The sequence below is a fragment of the Cetorhinus maximus genome, chromosome 14 (assembly GCF_964194155.1).
Source record: "Cetorhinus maximus chromosome 14, sCetMax3.hap1.1, whole genome shotgun sequence".
Classification (NCBI taxonomy): Eukaryota; Metazoa; Chordata; class Chondrichthyes; order Lamniformes; family Cetorhinidae; genus Cetorhinus; species Cetorhinus maximus.
Genome location: NC_135892.1, coordinates 112178205 through 112199584, shown reverse-complemented (window position 1 = coordinate 112199584; position 21380 = coordinate 112178205). Strand labels below are relative to the sequence as shown.

General features: G+C 45.3%; 1 protein-coding gene across 3 annotated transcripts in view; it reads left to right on the top strand.

Annotated features, from left to right (window-relative positions):
- col12a1a (collagen, type XII, alpha 1a) overlaps nucleotides 1-21380 on the top strand; it is a 273614-nt gene that overhangs the window by 128224 nt on the left and 124010 nt on the right. For all 3 annotated transcript variants that reach the window (XM_078557493.1, XM_078557491.1, XM_078557492.1), the window contains 5 exons: nucleotides 79-221; nucleotides 363-492; nucleotides 9143-9262; nucleotides 11723-11869; nucleotides 17782-17898. In XM_078557493.1, the coding sequence (XP_078413619.1) occupies nucleotides 79-221; nucleotides 363-492; nucleotides 9143-9262; nucleotides 11723-11869; nucleotides 17782-17898 (657 nt within the window). The remainder of the gene's footprint in view (nucleotides 1-78; nucleotides 222-362; nucleotides 493-9142; nucleotides 9263-11722; nucleotides 11870-17781; nucleotides 17899-21380) is intronic.

Here is a 21380-nt window from a genome sequence, read left to right as displayed (position 1 = left end):
GTGCTTTTCCCCACACAAAAGCAATTTTTCTTTTGCACGTACAATGACAATTGACTTATTTTTTTCTTACCTGCACAGTAACTCGTAGTGGACCAAGGAACATGAGGGTATACGATGCAACGACCAACAGCTTGAGTGTGGGCTGGGACCATGCTGAGGGTCCTGTACAGCAGTACAAGATTATATATGCTCCGACTGTTGGAGACCCAATTGAGGAATTTGTAAGTACATTCTGTAATCTGCCTCAAGATTCTGAAGTGTTGAAATTATGCGACTTGATTTCCTTCCTCTGCTCCATCCCTCCCCAATAGTCTTTCTTGCATTGGCGCTCGTTTCCTTCAAGGAACTCTTTTTGTTTTCAGACGTTTGTTCCTGGAAGACGGAACAATGTCATCCTGCAACCCCTCACAGCCGACACTCCCTACAGAATTAGTGTGGTGGCCATGTATGAGGATGGAGATGGAGGGCAGCTGACTGGAGATGGGAAGACAGGTGATCGTCCTTTCTTCATTGCTGTGTGTTTTTTCATTCTGTCAGGTGTTTGATGGCTCTTTTTAAAAAAAAAAGGGACCAGTGTATATCCTCATGTTCCGCTCTGAAAACTGGCAGTATAACTCTCTGCTGCTGGCTCGCCATCACTGCAGGCAGGTGCTGAATTTTAAGCAGTGCCACAACATATGATTCAGTCTTCTAAAGAGGTACCTGCACTATAACACACCAGATTCACATTTAAGGAACGCTCGCCGACAAAAGATGTATTTATGTAGCACTTTTAACAACCTCAACACGTCCCAAACCTTTACAATCAATGAAATACTTCAAAAGTCACCGGTGTGATGTAGGGAAACAGCCAACTTAGGGAGGAAGCAGTGATTTTGTGCATAGCAACATCCCACCAACAGGAATGAGATAATGTAATTTGTTTTTTTAGTGATTTTGGATAAGTCATAGAGGTCAACAGCACAGAAAAAGACCCTTCGGCCCATTGTGTCTGCGCCGGTCAAACAAGTACCTAACTATTCTAATCCCATTTGCCAGCGCTTGGCCCATAGCCTTGTACGCCATGGCATCCCAAGTGCACATCCAAATACTTCTTAAACGTTATGAGGGTTTCTGCCTCTACCACCCTTTCAGGCAGTGAGTTCCAGATTCCCATCACCCTCTGGGTGAAAAAATTCTTCCTCGCATCCCCTCTAAACCTTCTACCCCTTACCTTAAATCTATGCCCCTGGTTGTTGATCCCTCCACCAAGGGGAAATGTTTCTTCCTGTCTACCCTATCTATGCCCCTCATAATTTTATATACCTCAATCATGCCCCCCCTCAATCTTCTCTGCTCCAGGGAAAATAACCCCAGTTTATCCAGTATCTCCTCATAACTAAAACTCTCCAGCCCAGGCAACATCCTGGTAAATCTCCTCTGCACTCTCTCCAGTGCAATCACATCCTTCCTATAATGCAGATTCCAGAACTGCACGCAATACTCTAGCTGTGGCCGAGCCAGCGTTTTATTCAGTTCCAGCATAATTTCCCTACTCTTATATTCTATTCCTCGACTAATAAAGGCAAGTATCGCATATGCCGCCTTAAACACCTTATCTACCTGTCCCGCTACATGCCCTCCTGAAAGGGCAGACAAGGCCTTGTTCAACACCCATCCAAAAGTCAGCACTTCACCCAGCACAGGACTCCTCTCAGTACTGTATGGGAGATCCAGCCTAGATTACACCCTCAACTGTCCAGAGTGGGCTTCAACTCACAACCTTCTGACGCAGAGGTAAGAGTGTTACCACTAATCTACGGCAAATACTCAGGTCAAATATGCCCGCAAAGGGAATGTGTAGCGCTTCCTGGCGGACGTCACGCTGGGTGGGCCTTAATTGGGACATAAAATGGCGGCGTGCCCCCGACTGGGGGTGCAGATCAGAGGCACACGTGCCCGCTCCCACACTCTGTCCCCCACCACCCCCCCACCCAGTGGCGGAAAAGTTTCCCATGTGTCAATCATTAGATGATACAATACCTCGCTGGCATCGTTGCTTGGCTTTCCACTGTTCATTCCTTCTGAATACAGGATTCATATGTGTTTAGTCATAGAATCTTACAGCACAGGCGTAGGCCATTTGGCCCATGGTACCTGTGCTTGTTCATTGAAAGAGCTATCCAATTAGATCCAATACCCCGCTCTCTTTCCCCATAGCCCAGCAAATCTTTCCTTTTCAAGTACCTATCCAATTCCCTTTTGAATGCTAATATTGAATCCACTTCCACCACCCTGTCAAGCAGCGCATTCCAGATCACAGCAACTCGCTGAGTTAAAAAACATCTCCTCATCGTCACCAATGAGGAATCATAGATCATAGAATGATACAGCACAGAAGGAGGATATTCGAACCACTTTGCCCCTGCCAGCTCTTTGAAAGAGCTATTTGGTTTAGTTGCTTAGCTGTTTCCCCATAACCCTATAAATTAGCCCGTGCGTGTCCAATTGCCTTCTGAAAGGTCCTAAGGAATCGGATTCCACCATCCTTTCAGGTAGCGAGTTCCAGATTTTAAAAACCTTGTGTGTGAGAAAAATCTCTTTAGTTATTATTTTATCAATTATTTTATGTCTTTGAGCTCTGGTTACTGACCCACGCCAGAGGAAACAGTTTTTCGTTGTTTGGTCTGTCAAAAACACCATGTAATTTTGAAAAAAAAAATGCTCTGGTTCATTCACTAATTACATTAAATTTGTGTCCCCTGGTTACCAACTGCCAGTGTAAACAATTTCTCTTTATTTACTGTTATGATAGACAATTCCTCAGTGTTGATAGTGACTTTATTACAGCAATGTAGGTATGTTAGGGTTTAAAGGTTGTGTTACTAGGCTAACATTCCAGAGGCCTACGATAATATTCCAGAATTTAAATCCCATTATGGCAGTTTGTGAAATTAAATTCAGTTTTAAAAAAAAAATTCTGGACAAAATAGCTGATATCGGCAAAAGTGTCTATAAAGCTGCTGGTTTGTCGTATAAAACCGGAGCTCATTCCCTTTGGGGAAGGAAACCTGCTGTACTTACCTGGCCTGGGTCTGTATGTGGTGCCAGGCCTACACATGTGCTTGTCTCCTAACTACCCTCTGAAGTGGCCCAGGAAGCCCAGGGCAACTAGGAATAGACATTAAAAGCTGACCTTGCTAGCAACGTCCACATCCTGAGAATGAATAGAATATGTACCGGTTAATTTGCTTGTTTATCCGCTGTGTTGTATTTGCCACACATGTATTGCTGAGCAACCATTTGATTCAAGGCAAAAATAGTTTGGACCAGTACTCATATTTCCCAGTTTTTACTGGTGTTCCATTTTAAGGTATACAAGACCTGTTCGGACCAGTATTGTTATTTTCTGGTATTCCATTTTAAAGATGTTTGCAGAGTTGACAGCTAATCACATACATATACAGGATATTGCATTTATTGGCTTTCTCATGTATCACAGAATCACAAAATTGTAGAAGGAGGCCATTCGGCCCATCGTGTCTGCACCGGCTCTCTGAGCATTTTAACTTAGCGCCAATCTCCTGCCTTTTCCCCGTAAACCTGCACATTGTTTCTATTTTAATAATCATCCAATGCCCTCTTGAATGCCTCAATTGAACCTGCCTCCACCACACTTCCAGGCAGTGCATTCCAAACTCGAACCACTCGCTGTGTGAAAAAGTTTTTTCTCACCTCTCATTTGCTTATTTTGCAAAACTCTTTAAAACTGTGCCCTCTGGTTCTCGATCCGTTTACAAGGGGGAACAGTTTCTCCCTATCTACTCTGTCAGGACCCCTCATGATTTTGAAAACTTCTATCCAGTCTCCTCTTAGCCTTCTCCTCTCCAAGGAAAACAGTCCCAACTTCTCCAATCTTTCCTCATAACTGAAGTGTCTCCTCCCTGGAACCATTCTTGTAAACCTCTTCTGCACTCCCACCAATGCGTTCACATCCTTCCTATAGTGCGGCACCCAGAACTGTACAAAATACTCCAGATGAGGCCGAACCAGTGTCTTTTTTAAGCTCATCATAACCTCCCTACTCTTGTACTCTATGCCCCTATTAATGAAGCCTTGAATACTGTATGCTTTAGAAACAGCTCTCTCTACCTCACCTGCCACCTTTAATGACTTATGTACATATACAACCAGGTCTCTCTGCTCCTGCACACCCTTTAGAATAATATCCTTTATTTTATACTGCCTCTGCATGTCCATTGTACCAAAGTGTATCGTCTCACACTTCTCTGCGTTGAGTTTCCCCTACCACCCATCTGCCTACTCCACCAATGTGTCAATGCCCTTTTGAAGTTCTACATTGTCCTCCTCACAGTTTACAATTCTCCCGAGTTTTGTGTCATCCGCAAACTTTGAAATTGTCCCCTGCACACCAGGAAAAGCAAGTGTCCCAATACCAACCCCTGGGGAACTCCACTACAAACCTTCTTCCAGCCTGAAAAATACCCATTAACCACTACTCTCTGTTTCCTATCCCTTAGCCAATTTTGTATTCACATTGCTACTGTCCCTTTTCTTCCATGACTCATAACTTTCCTCACAAGTCTGTTGTGTGGCACTTTATCGAACGCCTTTTGGAAGTCCATATACACCACATCAATGGCCTTGCCCTCATCATCCATCTCTGTTACATCTTCAAAAACTCCTGAGTTCTCATTGTTTCATCTCCTGAACTCTTGTTGTTTTCTCACCTGAACTCTCGCTGTTTTAGTTCCTGAACTCCCGCTGTCTTATCTCCCCCTGAACTCTCGCTGTTTTATCTCCCCCTGAACTCTCGCTGTTTTATCTCCTGAACTCTCGCTGTTTTATCTCCTGAACCCCCGCTGTCTTATCTCCCCCTGAACTCTCGCTGTTTTATCTCCCCCTGAACTCTCACTGTCTTATCTCCCCCTGAACTCTCGCTGTTTTATCTCCCTCTGAACTCTCGCTGTTTTATCTCCCCCTGAACTCTCGCTGTTTTATCTCCCCCTGAACTTTCGCTGTTTTATCTCCCCCTGAACTCTCGCTGTTTTATCTCCCCCTGAACTCTCGCTGTTTTATCTCCCCCTGAACTCTTGCTGTTTTATCTCCCCCTGAACTCTCGCTGTTTTATCTCCCCCTGAACTCTCGCTGTTTTATCTCCCCCTGAACTCTCGCTGTTTTATCTCTTGAACTCTCGCTGTTTTATCTCCTGAACTCGCGCTGTTTTATCTCCTGAACTCTCGCTGTTTTATCTCCTGAACTCTCGCTGTTTTATCTCCTGAACTCTCGCTGTTTTGATCTCCTGAACTCTCGCTGTTTTATCTGCCGATCTCTCGCCATTTTACCTGCCGAACTCTCGCCGTTTTATCTCCTGAATTCTCGCTCCAGGGAAAAAGAAAAGACTTGCAATTTCAAAGCATTTCATACGCATTTTGTACCTTTATGGGTGTAGTCACTATTGCTAGACAGGGGAATGTGTCAGTTACTTTTCTCACAGCAAATCCCACAGATGACACTGAGACAATTGAGCGATCAGTCTATATTTTTAGTTGACATTAGTTGAGGGGCCAGCATTTCCCAGGCCACCCAGGAAGACTCCCTCCACACTGCCCTCACCCAAGGTGGATACAGACACATTTTACATGAATGTGGGCGTTGCTGGCAAGGCCAGCATTTATTGCCCATGCCTTGCTCCCTGATGGACCTGCTTGAACCGCTGCAGTCTGCATAGTGATGGAATTCTCACGAATATGTTAATTCTTTGCAGCAGTTTGATACAACTGAATGGCTTGCTGGGTCAATTCAGAGAGCAGTTAAGAGTTAACTATGTTGGTGTGGGACTGGAGTCAGCCCAGAATGGCAGGTTTCCCTCCCCAAAGAACATTAGTGAACTTGTTGAGTTTTTATGGTAATCGAGCTAATCATGGCAATGATTCCAGATTTCTTTATAAAATTAATTTGAACACTCAAGCTGCTTTGGGAATTTAAACTCTTGTTCTAGTATAAATGATTCATATGGACCTCTGGGTTACTAGTCCGGTAGACATTACACTACACTACCATTCCCCGCTTCCCCCCCTCCTTAGCCTGGGGACATTGAGGCTAATTGCAATGTCTCCAAGCACTGTCTCAGCTGAGATCAACTAACTGGATACAGTGACTCTTCATTAACCCAGGGCTTCCAAGCTTATTTCCACTATTTTATGGCCAACGTCTATTACGAATCCCGTTTCAAAATCCAGCCAAAAAAGAAATCAAGAATTGGCTGCTATCTTCCAACCTTGAAGATTGATTTAATGCTGGAATGTTGAGAAGAGCAGGCTGGGTGATTGGGTATTCAGTGACTTCTGTACATTATAATTCACTAAGGGTGCCAGCCATGGCTCAGTGGGTAACACTCTGAACTCTGAGTTTGAGAGTTTGTGGGTTCAAATTCCAATCCTAAAATGTGTGCACATAATCTAGGTTGACATGCCCAGTGCCCTCCTGTAGGCGGTACTGTCTTTAAACTCAGCTCCTGTCTGTCTTCTCAGTGTCCTGGCAAGTTATATAACTAGGAGAGAGCTTTAAAGTAAATAGCGGGGGAGAGGATTCATGTGAGGGGAGATTGTAAAGTTAAAGTGAAAGGACAAGGCAATAGTGCAGGGTAATGATATATGTGATTGTAACCTGAGTGTGACAGGAAGGGACAGAGTCTACAAATATAAGAGTGCACCAGAAAATATGGTCAGAGAGGTGGAAAATGGCTTGAAACTAACAGAGGGGAAGGAGGATTCAGGCAAAGGGAGATTTATAAATCCAAAGATGGAAGTCGAGGCAATACAAAAGTATCTCAATGTGGGTAAAGCAAGCTGAGTGAGGCAGGGAGGGAGGGACAGAGTGTTTAACGGTAATAGTGCATCAAAGAGTAAGGCCCATTCAGGGAATAGTAGTAAAAAAAAAATGAAGTCACTTTATGTGAATGCACAGAGCATCTACAATAAGATAGACGAACTACTGGTACAATAGAGATAAATGGTTTAGGTCTAATTGCCAATACAGAGACATGGGGCTGAATTTTATCCTCATCGGGGGCGAAGTTGAAGGGCACAGGCGTGCTTCCGATCGGCGCCCCCAATTGGGTGCATGGTGCATTTTACGTGGGTGGGCCAATTAAGGCACTGTGCACTCCCTGTGCGGGTGGGGGAGGGAATCCCAAAATCAAGAGTGCTCTCTTTCACGCATGCGCACGAAAGAGCGCACTCATCTCCCTGAGGCTAAGTGCAGCCTTAGGGAGATCGGCTCAAAATGTTAAAAACCTAAAAATAGAAAAATAAAATTTCCCTAACATGTCCCCTCTTGTGACAATGTCACATAGGTTGGGACATGTCCATAATTTTCACAAAAACTTTATTAAAACTTTTAAAAACCTACATGAAACCTCATCCCGCCTGTGGATGAGGTTTCATGCTTTTTCTAATTCGTGCCGGAGCTCCTGGCCTGCCCGCCAACCTTAAGGTTGGATGGGCAGGTCCTTTAATTACTTAATTGCCTCTGTCAATGGCCTCAATTGGTTGCGCCCCCACCTTCCTGAAAATTTAAGTGGGGCGTGGTGACGTCGGGAGTTCCGCCCAATGTCACCGCGCGTCATTTTACGCGTTGGCGAGTGGGCCCCGCCCCCACTCGCCGACACGTAATATCCTGCCCATGGTTACAAGGTATCCGAGGCTGAGAAATAAATATTCCAGGGTACACAACATTTCGAAAAGACAGGCAGAGTGGAAAGGAGGAGGGGTAGCCCTGATAATAAAGGATGACTTAAGGACATTGGTGAGAAAGGATCTTGGCTTAGAAAATCAGGAAGTAGAATCAGTATAGATGGAGGTTAGGAAAAGCAAGGGCCATAAAACACTGGTGGGGAGTAATTTATAGAACTCCTAACAGTAATTATACCATTGGATTAAACAGGCAATTATTGGAGCTAGTAACAAAAGCAATGTAGTAGTTATGGGGGACTTTAATCCTAATATAGCCTTGAGCAATGAAATTGGCAAGAGTGAGCTGGAAGATGAGTTCATACAATGCTTTTCTGACAGTTTCCTGGAGCAATATGTTGTGAAAGCAACTAGGGATAAAGCTATTTTAGATCTAGTATTGCACAGTGAGGCAGGATAAATTAGTAATGTCATAGCAAAGGATCCGCTGGGAAATAGTGATCACAATACAATTGAATTCCATATTAAATTTGAAAAAAAATACTCTAGTCACAAAAAAGAATCATACCTATGTAATTGGCTTTGTTTAAATTTAGGAGGGGAGAGCTGGCTAAGGTTGATTAGGTAAATCGACTAAAAGGCATGGAGGTAAATGATTAAGCACTTGGGTTGTTTTGTTATGTTAAATGTGCAATATAAATTAAGGTTATTTTTGTTTATGTTGAGATCTGTGCGAAGGAAAATCAGGCACGGGGTTTAATGTTTGCCCAATTCAATATCGGCTCTTTTAGACTATCATCTGACATTTAAATTGTGTGTATGGACATGTGTGTAAATTATCCCGTTATGTGTGTGGACATGTGTGTATCTTTCCATCCATATAACTTTGTAACCAGAGGACAGAGATTTAAACTAACTGGCAAAACAAGCAGAGGGGAGATGAGGAGAATAATTTTCACACAGCGAGTTGTCGTGATTTGGAATGCACTGCCTGAAAGGGCGGTGGCAGCCAATTCAATAGTAACTTTCAAAACAAATTGGATAAATAACTGAAAAGAAGAAATTTCCAGGGGTCTAGGGGAAAGTGCAGAGGGAGAGAGACTGATTGGATTGATATTGCCAAGAGCCAGCACAGGCACAATGGGCCGAATGGTCTCCTTCTATGATTCTATGTGTGGTAACTCTAAGTTTGGGAGGTTTGTAGGAGACCCCCAGCTTGTACTTTGTTTTGAGAGTGTGTGTTATTTTTCTATTGAGGTACCTTCCCCTTTTCTGTTTCTGAATCTTTGCCAACAGACCTACTTGGATACCAAGACCCATCAAAGTCAAACAGCAGGAGCAGGGGTTCAGTGAGCAGGAGACAAATCTCAGCCACTTTCTTACTTTATCTGTGAAATATTTCAAGGGTTTCTGCTTGGTCTTTAATGTGTCTCCTTTATCCCCCTCAGTGGGTCTGTTGGAACCTCGCAATCTACGCGTGTCTGACGAGTGGTACACTCGGTTCCGTGTGACCTGGGATCCCGCTCCATCGCCAGTACTTGGATACAAACTTGTTTACCAACCTTCAGGTAGGTGAATACCAACATCTGTGCTGCACATGTCACATCCTCCTGCTCTTTTACACATAGGGCAGGATTTTTCGCTTGGTGTACGGGCATGCGCCCCCCACGCCCGAGCGTAAAGAGTGCGCGATGACGTTGAGCTAGCATCCCGACGTTATCACTCACTTGGGCGATATTTTGGTTGGCGGGCGCGGGCAGGAGTCAGCGGCGTGCCCGCCAACAATGAAGAGGCCTATTAAGGCCATTAATGTATTAATTAACCTGGATTTTTCACTGTCCGTCCAACGTTGCGGTTGGCGGGCAGGCAAATCGGCCAGGCAGCCTTTGGATTTTTGAGGAGGTCTCGCCCGAGGGCAGGATGAGGTTTTTGACATTAATTTTTTAAAAAAAACAGAAATGTTTGTGCAGAGCTTTTTATAATCTGTATGTTTAGGTTAGTGAGTCCAAGGTGTGGACGTTTTTTTCTGCATTTTGAAATCTTTATTTGATGGCTTTAGACTATCCAGCTCCTCGAGGCAGCTCTCTGCCTTCAGGGAGTTTTCATTGTGTGCTCGCCGCGCGCCCGCGCTGACTTCAGCGCTTGCCCTCCTCCCGCCCCTACCCTGGCAGCACTGAGCCTTTCTGCGCGCCTTTCACGCTGGCTGGCTGTTAACTGGCATGAAATTGCGGCCAGGGGCTGATTGTGGGTGGCGGGCCACCTCCTGGCCACTCTCAGGCCTGCCCGCTGCACCCGCCTGGTGCACCTGGTCCACCTTGCCTGGCCTGACAGAGCTGAGTTTTCACCTCCTGAGTTGGCACACCTTAACCAGAGCTTGCAGAGCCAGGGAGGGGTAAGAGGTCAGTCAAGAGTTTCTGATTGTGCTTTCCATCTAGCAGCCCTCGGACAGGGGGCCAGCAGAGGGCGAGTTCAGCTACCCCATGGGAATGGCTCACCTGGACGTGCTGCCCATTGCACTGCTACCTAGGAAAGACCTTTGGATGGGGAGTGGGTTGGGGGGTGGAGGGGGGTGGGGGGGGAACATGTCGGAGGCAGGCTCAATCCTGGCTTTCAAAAGGGTGTTGGATAATTATTTGATCAGAAAAAGTGCAGCGTTTCAGGGAATAGGCAGGGAGGTTGGACTAGCTGAGTCACTCTGGAGCACCAAGACAAACACAACAGGCTGTGCTGTAACCATATAATGATTCCGAGATTTGGGGAGGGACTGGGGGAGTAGGAAAGACAAAATCTCCCCGTCAGTAGCTCCTTTGTGTGCATAGTGCAGACCATAAGCCTGGTTCAGTTTAGAGTGGCAACAACTGGAGAAAGTGCAGCCAGTAAGGCAGGCATGTATCCTGTATGTTTAAATTTGGTGGCGGGAAGGCTTTTAGCAAAGTTAACCTGGGACAAAATTAACAGTCAGTTCTGAAGTAGAGCCATATTGGACTCGAAACATTAGCTCTGTTTCTCTCTCTCTCTCTCCACAGATGCTGCCAGACCTGCTGAGATTTTCCACCACTTTCTGTTTTTATTTCAAAGCAAAGTATTTTGCTTTTAAAACACGAACGGAGTTCAGTCCAAGCACAATGAGTTTATTTTGTGAATCAATCTAACGTGTGGAATTAAACGGGAGTGAAACAAAGTACTGTTTCTAGAAGTCGGGCCCTGACATAATCTCTGATGAAAATTGGAGCTGTTTGCACTGGAATTTCCATAACGGGGGCTAATTTTGGGGATCAACCTGCCCTTTCAGCCTGAAAGATGTCTGGCACAGCATTGGCTTGTGTATGGTTGCTCAAAACAGGCTTCATCCCCTTACAAATGTAAATAATGGGACCTAACAACTGTTCTAAGCCACTGTTGCAGAAAGTGGTTTGGACTGAGAGCCAGGCCTGCTCCGATTGGGGTTCTTCAACTATTAAAACATTAGTGTTTTTAAGAAAAAATTGCAAAAAAAAATCCCTGTGGAGCCAGGAGGAACAGGAGTGCTGCTCTGGCTCCCCAGTATCATGATCTGCCACCCTTCAACCCCCTGCCGATGCTCCATCAGACTTAACTTTGTTCCTATTTGTCTCACTAAAATGGCTGAACTGCCTCTGCAAGTTGTAACAGATAGAAGCTCACCCAGATAATCAGGCCCAACTCTTGATCCCGATGCTGAATTGGGGATCTGAAGCCCAATTAAGGATCTGAGGCTCAATTTAAGACACAAGGCCTGAACCTCCATGGAGGCCCGGTTTCAAATCGATCCCCCTGTGCCCGAATCAGTTTCCACCCCTCTGTGAGATTATGATGTCAATTTCATCAGAATGGTTGCGCAGCGTTGGCAGGTTATTTTCACATTTGTCCGACTGTTTTTCTGCTCCCCTTTCCCCCAACTATGTAAGGCCGCATAACCCATGCATTCGGAGGCCCCAGGATAAAGAGAAAAAGCAGCGAGAGAGGTGTTCAGACTAAAATTTAACGTATGCAATGACTTGTTGTTTCAGGCACCAATGAGAAAATGGAGTTGTTCGTGGGGGATGTGACATCTTACACGCCGCAGAATCTGAAGCCTGGCGCACCATACGACGTCAATGTCTATGCCATCTACGATTCAGGAAGCAGCGGGCCGCTGGAGGGTCAAGGCACTACCCGTGAGTTGCTTTGGCATAATTTTTTATTGAGGCAAAAAAGGGCTGCTTTTGGTTTCTCTTTACACTCACTCATATGTCCATGCCTGCCTTCAGCCACTGGGCCTTATCAGGAGACTGTCCCAGTTTGGAGAAACATGCTGCCCTTGACAGGTGGTCCCTGATGCGTCTGGCTGGCCACGAAGGTGCCACACAGGCAATGCCAACCTGGGCCTCTTCACTCTTGAGAGGCCCCGTGCAAAAGATAAAAGGAAAGTGATCAAGCACACAGGCATTGACGTTTTTGTTACACTGGTGGCTTTAATAGTTTACCTTGCTTAATGCTAGAACAAATTTGTGATGCTGTAGCACCAGCAGTGACACCATTATTTAATACCAAACAACCAGGCATGCAGTCCCTTTAGCGATACCTCTGCTTAGTATTTTCCAATTACAGCTCAAAGGGGTGAGAAAAACGCCCTCAGTTTCAAAATGCTCTGCCTGAGCGTTGAATTGGTGTTTCGATGTCAAGTTGTAATGAGTTCAATCAATGCTTAAGCTGAGCTACACAGGCCCCAAGCACAGAGCTTCTCTGTACGGAGCAGGGTAAGGGCTTTGCACTTGCTCTCAGCACCCCTGGTTGAGGGGTGGGATAATGTCCAGTGATCATGCCCCAGTTTTGTTTTCATTCATTTGGGTACATCGGTGTGGCTGGCAACGCTAGCATTTAATCGCTATCCAGTGAGACGGTACCAAATGAACAGCGTGGGGTAAGGCAGGAGCAGGCTCAGCTTTGAACTTTGGCTGTAGCTCCAGTCACTGATGAAAGAAAGATGATGAAGGAAGCTGGGATTATTCCCCTTAGACCAGAGAAGATTAAGGGAAGATTTAAGAGGTGTTCAAAGTTACGAGGGGTTTTGATAAATACAGAGAAATGTTTCCCAGTGGCAGGAGTGTCGGTGCAGATTTCAGATAATTGACAAAAGAATCAGAGGTGAGATGAGGAGGACTTTTTTTATATGCTCTTTTGAACTGGAATGCACAGCTTGAAAGGCTGGGCAAAGTATTTTCAATTCTAACTTTCAAAATGGGATTGAATAAATTCTTGAAATGGAAACATGTTCAGGTTTATGAGGCACAATAGGGGAATGGGACGAATTAACTCATCGAAAGAGCTGGTACAGACACAATGGATTGAATGGCTTCTCTCTGGGTTGTGTGTTTTATGGGCGGAATCATCCCAAGTTTGCACTAAATGCGGTAGCGGGCAGGTAAAATGAGGTTTTATCCGTCGGCCACAATGGCGGCGTTTCACACCGTATCACCCCAATCCCGCGACATTAATTATGCATTCCTGGGAAACACGACGTTTCCATGGCGGGCGGGCTCTCATTCGCCCACCATGCCATCACCTCGCAGCTTTAGCACGTCATATATAAAATGCAGCCGCGTGCACACCTCTCAGTGCATCCAGCCCAGGACAACTGCTCAGGATGGCCCCTTAAGGCAAAAAGCCTGTGCAGCCCCCAGGTTTAGTGATGCGTCCCTCGAGTGCCTTTTGGATGCCATGGATGCCTGCCCTGGTGTCATCTACCCTCACTCTGACCACAAGAGGGGCAGCAACATTACGACTCTGGCTTGGTAGGTGATGACAGTGGTGATCAGTGCCAGTGCTGCACAGAGAAGGTTGACTATCCAATGCAGATAGAGGACAAATGATCTCATCTGTGCCGCCAGGGTAAGGCAACCATCTCATCCCTCTAATCTCACAGACTCAAGCCCACATTCATTGCCAGCTCAAGGGACATCGCCATTCATTCTTTCACACACACTCTGACATCTCCATCTGGCCTCATCTCCTCTGGAGACTGCCTCCTCAGCCCCCAACATCTTGAGGCCACTTGCACAGATCAACATGTGACCCCACACACACCCTGGGATACCCCCCTTCCCTAGTATAACCCTCCAGCTTCTTCCCTTGCCTGAGGCCACTTCTCCCCCTTCCCCAAGCAAGCCCTAGCCCTGCAGACGTACAAAGCCACCCCCCGCCTTATGGCTGGTCTGGTCGGCAGAGACCTGCCCGTAAGGCCCCGCTGAAAGTAATGCGGGTGGTGTCTGTGAAGCCTGACACTGATGACTGTGAGTGCTGCTTGAAGTAAGGTAGGCAAATAGACTTCAAAGACCTGAGCAAAGTGCAGCTCACCAGGCGCACGTCACTTGTATGCTGTTGTGAAACACGTCGGCATGCAATCACGCTGATGAGTCCAGCGGGCTGACCTTATAATGATATGCAGATGTATTCCAATGAGGTTCCTGGCGTCTGATGGCGGGAGACGCAACCCCCATCCACAGGCTGAACGGATGATGAAAAACTGGTTTTATAACGTCGTGAAAATGATTTTTGGCCTTCTCGCCATATAGTCTGCTCACAACACCGAGCATGCCTGACACCAGCGGGCACGGATGATTCTGCCCGATGGGTTGAATTTTCCCAGTTGGGTAACCAACTTCAGCCTCACTCCCAGATCGGGAACACTGAAGTAGTCGCGGTGGGGTGTTGGTCACCAGCTTCCTGGATGTGGCCAATTAAGACGCTGCCTCCGGGAGCCCCCGTCCAATTAAGGACAGCATGTGGATCATGGAGGCCCAGTCAGAGGGCTTGCAGTTATAGCTGGCTGGCAGCCCCACCAGGAGAAGTGGACACTGCTGAGGCAGGCAGGAGATCACAAGGGTGTCGCAAAATGGAGTCGCTCTCGACAGCATTGGGAAAAATTAAAAATCACGCCTGGCCTGGCCACAGATATCAGGCCATCATTGTGGAGGAGGAGACTCTGGCTACGACTTTGGCAGGTTCATGACATCAGGTCCATGCTAGGGTGATGGAGAGGAGGCTTCGATAGCTGCCCTGGTCTTTTGCCGGGGAGCTGTCTCCAGTTATCTGTGGGGTTCCAGGTTCAACAGAGTAACCGGGGGGTGGGGCCTGTCCACCATTGGGAACATCCCGTCTATGTCATCACCTTTCCCCCATTTGCTCCATTAATGGTCTATTTGGCTACCCGCTACTGTCGGGTTAGTAACCTCCGCTCTGTTGACCCTGGTTAGACACTTGGAAGTGGGGACGTGTCCAGGAGCCAACCAGACATGCTCTTTTCCAACTCTGCTCCTGATAATGCCTCCGAACGTGTCTCCACTGGACCCAGAAACACTTTGGGCTGAACTTTGCCGTCGGCGAGCAGGGGGCGGGGCCTGCTTGCTGACGTGAAAATGACACGGCATGACGTTGGGGGGAACCCCTGCCATCATCCTGCCCCATTTAAGCCTTCAGGAAGGCAGGGGCACGGCGAAATCAGCTGTCCACCCGCCAACCTGTCAATGGCCAATTGAGGCCATTGACAGGATAATTAAAACAATTAAAGGCCCTGCCCATCCAACCTTAAGGTCAGCGGGAGGGCCAGGAGCCCCGGCGGGCTTCTGAAAAAACATGAAACCTCATCCACCGGCGGGATGAGGTTTCAAGCAGGGTTTTAAAAAGTTTATTAAAGTTTCAGTGAAATTTATGAACATGTCCCATCTCGGGGGACATGTTAAGGATATTTTTATTTTTCTATTTTTAAAGTTTATACAGCTGTCAGCGATCTCTCTGAGACAGCACTTTGCCTCGGGGAGATGTGCGCTATTTCGTGCGCATGCGCAAAAGAGTGCACTGTCTCTTTTGGGGAATTCCCCACCCCCCCCCCCGCCCGCGTAGCGCTTCCTGGCAGACATAACGCTGGGTGGGCCTTAATTGGCCCGCCCACTTAAAATAGTGGCGGGGCCCGCTTCTCTGGCGGAGATTGGGTCGGGCCAGCCTGCCCGACAGACAGAAAATTCTGCCCCATGATTCAATTCAAGTTGTATATAACATAGAAAGTGGTGCAGAGAAAATAAAAAGTAAATCATGAATCCTCGAGTAAATTAAACTGTGGGAATAGAATGAGGAGTACAAATTCAAAATGGTGAAAAGGTGTTTCAGGACTGACTTCAGGAGGCTCATTATGCACAGAGTGATCGTAAAACACAGACAATATCAGTTCAGTTGACCACCTCCAATGGTGCCAATGGCTGCTGAATCCATATTGCCTGGTAGCATCCTTGTCCAAAGTTAAAATGACCTCCAGTGACCCTTTCAAATAGTGGGCGAGGTGACAAGTCTGGAAAACTATAAGGTACAATTCTGTGCAGCAATATTGGCTGACTCTGGACAGATAAATTAAGACAGGTCGAATGGTCACCCTCATGTGCAGCATGTTGTGCTGCTCTTCCTGATCCTGAGAACAAATAAGAAAATGTCACTTGTTCAGATGGTTGGGTTTGGCTGTTGAATAGTATGCCAGCATTCATTTTTGGAGTTCCCAAGAGGAGCAAGGTACTAGTGGCATGAAGGAGTGACAAGAGAGATTAAGAGCCACAAATGTGGTGTCACTGGCAAGGCTGGCATTTATTTCCCCTTGAGAAGGTAGTTGTGAGCCTTTCCTCTTGAAACATTACCTGGACACCTCCCCCTCCAAAGTATCCTCTCCATTCCTCCCTTCGCCTGTTCAAGGAAGGTAAAGAGGTGTTGCTTTTGCTCCACATCAATCTGCCTGTGGCCTCCTTTTGCTCTCTAGACAGATCACACATTGCATTTGCAGGATAGTTTTTTTTTGCTGAATGCTGATTTCCTCTGGGATTACACTGACAGCTGCCAGGTTCAGTCGAAATGTTGGCCAGTGTTAAATTACCAGCCCCTGCACACGCTCAGTTTTCATTCCCCACAGAAAAGTGGCAGGATATTCCTATCAACCCTTCGTTCTAGCCAACGCAGACTTCACACTTTAGAGTTCAAGCCAACTTTGAGGTCATGTGGTGAAAAGTTTATTTCAGAATGTAGGTGAAGGGATTAAAACCTCACCATTTAATGCTTTCATGCACAAATATAAGTAAAAGTCTTGCACACAATTTGTGTATCCATACTTCAACATCAACTATCAGACACTACCATCCAGACTCCACTCTTGAGTGGTCACCTTTTTTCTAACCCTTTTTCATTTCTTTTTCTTTCCCCCTCTTTCCTATCATCATGATTTCTTTCATTTCTTGCCTCTTGGTTACTCTTCCCTCCAAAATTCTCTCTCCAACCCTACAGCAATCCTCAACCTTCCTACGCTCCTGCCGTGATCACAAGCTTGACTTCCTCTTAGATAAGCTTGCAGGTTCCATCTGTACCTCTTGACATCCTCCAATGGGACAATCTAGGACTCATCACTGCCTCCTTATGTGCAGCGACCCCAACTGCACCATCTTTCTCTCTCACTCACCTACCTACCCAGTGTGCCAGCTGGGAACTAATCTTGCCAATCTCCTGCCCATCCAACTCACCACTCCTCGTGTTAACCCAGAGAACTCTTTCAGTGGGCCAACTCTCACTGCCCTTCTCTGCATCGTCCTCCAAAATGTCTGTTCACTGATGAACAAGACCCTTGCCATCTATGAGCTGAGGAGTGATGACACCTTTCCCTTGAATGAAGTTGCCGTGTCTAGCTTTAGATTCTAACACATATCCTGCCGAGACCATCAGTAAGACATTGTAGCACCTGTCACCAGTGCACATCTTGCTCAGTTCTCACTATTTCTTCTGGTATTTTCTCCTCCTCCTCCACTACTCTCACTTCATATTTGTGAGTTTGATATCTGTGATTAGTCAACAACTCAATTATTGTGGTATCGTGCAAATGCCAGGATGGTAGAAGGAGAACCAGATGGACCTGGGGCTTTTTTCATCCAGCAATTCCCATGTTTACAAAAATTCAGTAGGACTGTGACACGAGACTTCAGCTAAGCGGTAATGTGTGCAGTTGTTTCTGATGTTGCTCATGACATGGAATAAAATATTCTTTGGTCTTTCTTTTCTCTCCTAGTATACCTAAATGTGACAGGACTACAGACATACAAAGTCGACTGGGACAACTTTTGCATCCAGTGGAACTCTCACAGGGCAGCAACCTCCTACAGAATAAAGCTGCAACCAGTTGATGGTAATCATGAGGGGAATAAAAGAGGGTTTTATTTTTAACATACCGGCTCTTTTTACAGATAATTTGGTTAGTTATCCAATACTCTTCTGCTTATATCCTAACTTGCATCAAGCCAATTCACCCATCTTCCCTGCTGACCTACATTGGTTACCAATCCAGCGACACCTCAAATGTAAGATTCTCATCCTTATTTTGAAATCCCTCCATGCCCTCAACCCTTGTTATCTCTGTAACCTCCTACAATTCGTCGAATTCCCAGTGTTCCTGCAGTTCTGACTTCTTGTGTATCCCCTGCTTCCTTTCATTCACACAAGCAGCCGTGCCTTACTGTGTGATTCAATAAAACAGCAATAAATTTTTATCTCAATTTTATTAGTTGGCTAGTAGAATAATATATTTTGTTCGTGACTTAATGTTGCAACTGGAGAGAATTAACAAAGGATTCCAAGACATGGATAAAAAGAGAGGAAATTGGATGGTGCAGTGGATTATGCAGTGACAACAGCATTTCATTTCCATGGACTGTGGTTTGAATTCACTCCAGACTGAGTCTCTCTTATCCGTTCAACTGTAGGATCTGATTTGAAACCAATCTAAGAGCCTCAATTTTGTTCCTGGGACTTCTCAGCATAAATCTGTCCTGAATTAGCATTAAGTTGGTAATGTCTCTTGAAGACAGTATGGCACTGGTACAATATGAAAAGCCTTTCAGATGTTAAGGCTCAGGCACATTGTGAGGGCAACCTTGGGGGAGCTCTATTCTACATATAAATTGTGTGATACCTCTTTCTGACTTAGGGCATGCTTAATAGTGAAATTTGATGTCCTAAAGAATAACCTTGCATTTATACAACAGCTTCCATGTCTTCAGGACATCCCAAAGTCCTGCGACCAATAAAGTACTTTGGAAGTGCCATCACTGTTGTAAAATGTTGGGAAACATAGCAATCAATTTCTGCACAGCAAGCTCCCTCAAATAGCAATGTGACAGTAACCAGTTCCTCAGTTTTAGCTGTTGGGTAAGGGATAAATGTTGGCCGGAACACTGGGAAAATCTCCCTTGCTGTATTATGAGATCTCCCATGTCCACTTGAGAGAGCAGGTGAGGCTTAACATCTCATCTAAAAGACAGCATCTTCTTCAGTGCAACAATCCCTCAGTATCACTCTGGAGTATGTGTGTTTAACAGGTTGAACCCGAAACCGAAAGTGTTGCCTCATAAAGCAAGCTGACCCTTCTGAAGTACCATCCTGAAATTGGCAGCTGGGAAATGAAGGGAGGCTACGGCCCTTGAATTCTCTCTGCAGAAATGCCTCCAACCTTCACCTGGCACTCTGGGTTAAAGTTTGTGGTGTGAAACCCCAAAATAAACTCTCAATCTAGATTGATACTCCAGTGCGGTACTGAATGAATGGTGCGTTGTAGGAGTTGTCATCCGTGCCGAGTTTCTCTCTGTTCAGATGAACCTTAGAGGCTCGCAGAGTGTTGAAGAAGAGCAGGAAGTTTCTTTTCGTGTCCTCACCAATATTTCTCTCTCAGCCAACACAAACACTAACAGATGACCTGGTTACATACCTCGCTGTTGTTCGTAAGATATTGTTGGCACAAAATGGCTGTCATGCTTGCCGACATAACCATGGTCACTTCATGGAGATAATTTGTTGATGTGATAAGAGGCAATATAAATGCAACTGTTCCCATCTTTCTATTTATCCATGTCCTAACTTGATAACTAACCTGAGAAAGAAAAATGTTGGCAGTGCAGGGCAATTCAAATTTAAACGTGTTAACCTTTTCTATACTGATGTGGCTTTGGAATGTTTACAGCTGTATGTTGTTTCCATATGGATTCAATTCACAACAAAATCTGTACGATGTTAAAAACAGGAAGTTGAAGTGTGCACTGGAGAATATAACTCATTAGCCTTCATTAGCATTGTCTTTTAATGTTTGCCAACTAATTCACCAACAAATATGAAATAAAAGAAGTTTTCTGGTTTCTGAAATGAACTTGATTTCAGGATCCTGAAACCTAAATGAGCGGAAGCCACATATGCATACAAACTCAGACATGTGTATGTACATAGACATGTGCATGCTCGCACACATATGTGTGCACACACACAAACACAGTACATACCTGTGCACACACACAAACACATACACATAATTGTGCACACAGTCCCCCCACACACACAAACAGCTCATAAAAAATATTGTGGGAAATATATGCAGAGTTCTCTCAAAGAGCACTTAATGTAACTGTGAACTGTGTGGTATTTCCTATTTTTAGTGTGCCACAATTCTGCCACGTGAATTGGAGACAAGTGGAAACCAGAAAATGTCCCACAGTGAATATAATCTTACTTGGTGTTAACCATGTTGTAAGATGGATAACAGGAGAAGGGAATCCTAGTAGCTGTTGTATAGTTAATCGATACTTAGAAGGTTTTCCAGATACAGTGCCCCTAGTAGGCCTGTGTCACAATCACAGGAATGTTTGGAGCAGGTTCATGGAACACCATTGCAATACAATTCTGGAACTTGGGAAGTTTTAGGAAGTGAAAAAGGCCATATAACTCAAGCAAACCCCATCCCAATTTTATACTTCCAACAAACCTCTTCCTATTTCCAAAGTCAAACCTGGCAGAAGAGCAGTTTAAAGTTATTTTTGTGGGCTCCTTCAGGTTCTCCAAGAATAATGTGGTCCTCTCCTGCCCTACCATCATCTTCTCCCAATGTACTACCCTGCCAAACTGTCACTGTTTCCAAGCAGCCCAATAGTGCTCATTTCAAAAGGACATTTTATCTTAAATTGTCAGGCAGGATTAGCCGAGAGGGCAGATGACCATTTTAAATGCAGATCATCCATCAAGACCTATACCCAAAACACTACCGGTACTGATGCTTGCTGATGCTGCGTGGTGTTCCCACTATTTATTTATTTTCTGCCTCAGATTTCCAGGCATCTGCAGTTTTATTTTGCTTTTCGTCTATCTTAAATTGTTTGTTCATCATGGCCCAGGAAACCTACATCTAAACGCTCCAGTTTTATTGTTGTGAAGTTCCAGCTCAAAGGCTAGTCATTCATTCTCACTCAACATGTAAAAGAGCAAGTTCCCTCACCAGAGTTGCCTGCTCTTAATCGTATTTCCTTGCTTTGTCCCCATTCACTTTAATGCTTATATTGTGTCAGTATGAATAAGCCTTGCGCCAGTGATTCCTAAGGGTTGCCTGAGAATTTCCTGCATTACTTTAGGATCCCTGACATTGGTATTACATTACTTAAAGCCCTCTTTGAAAACTGATATTGCAGTAAAAGCTTTTTAAATAAATGACAACAGCTTAAGCAAAATGCAATAATGGTTCCTGTTTCTTGAGCACTGCAATCCTGGACATAGCAATCCAAGGAAGGGTTGCAAAATAATATAAAATAATTTACTGGCAAAATGTTACTGATAGGATAACACACAGCTCACCAT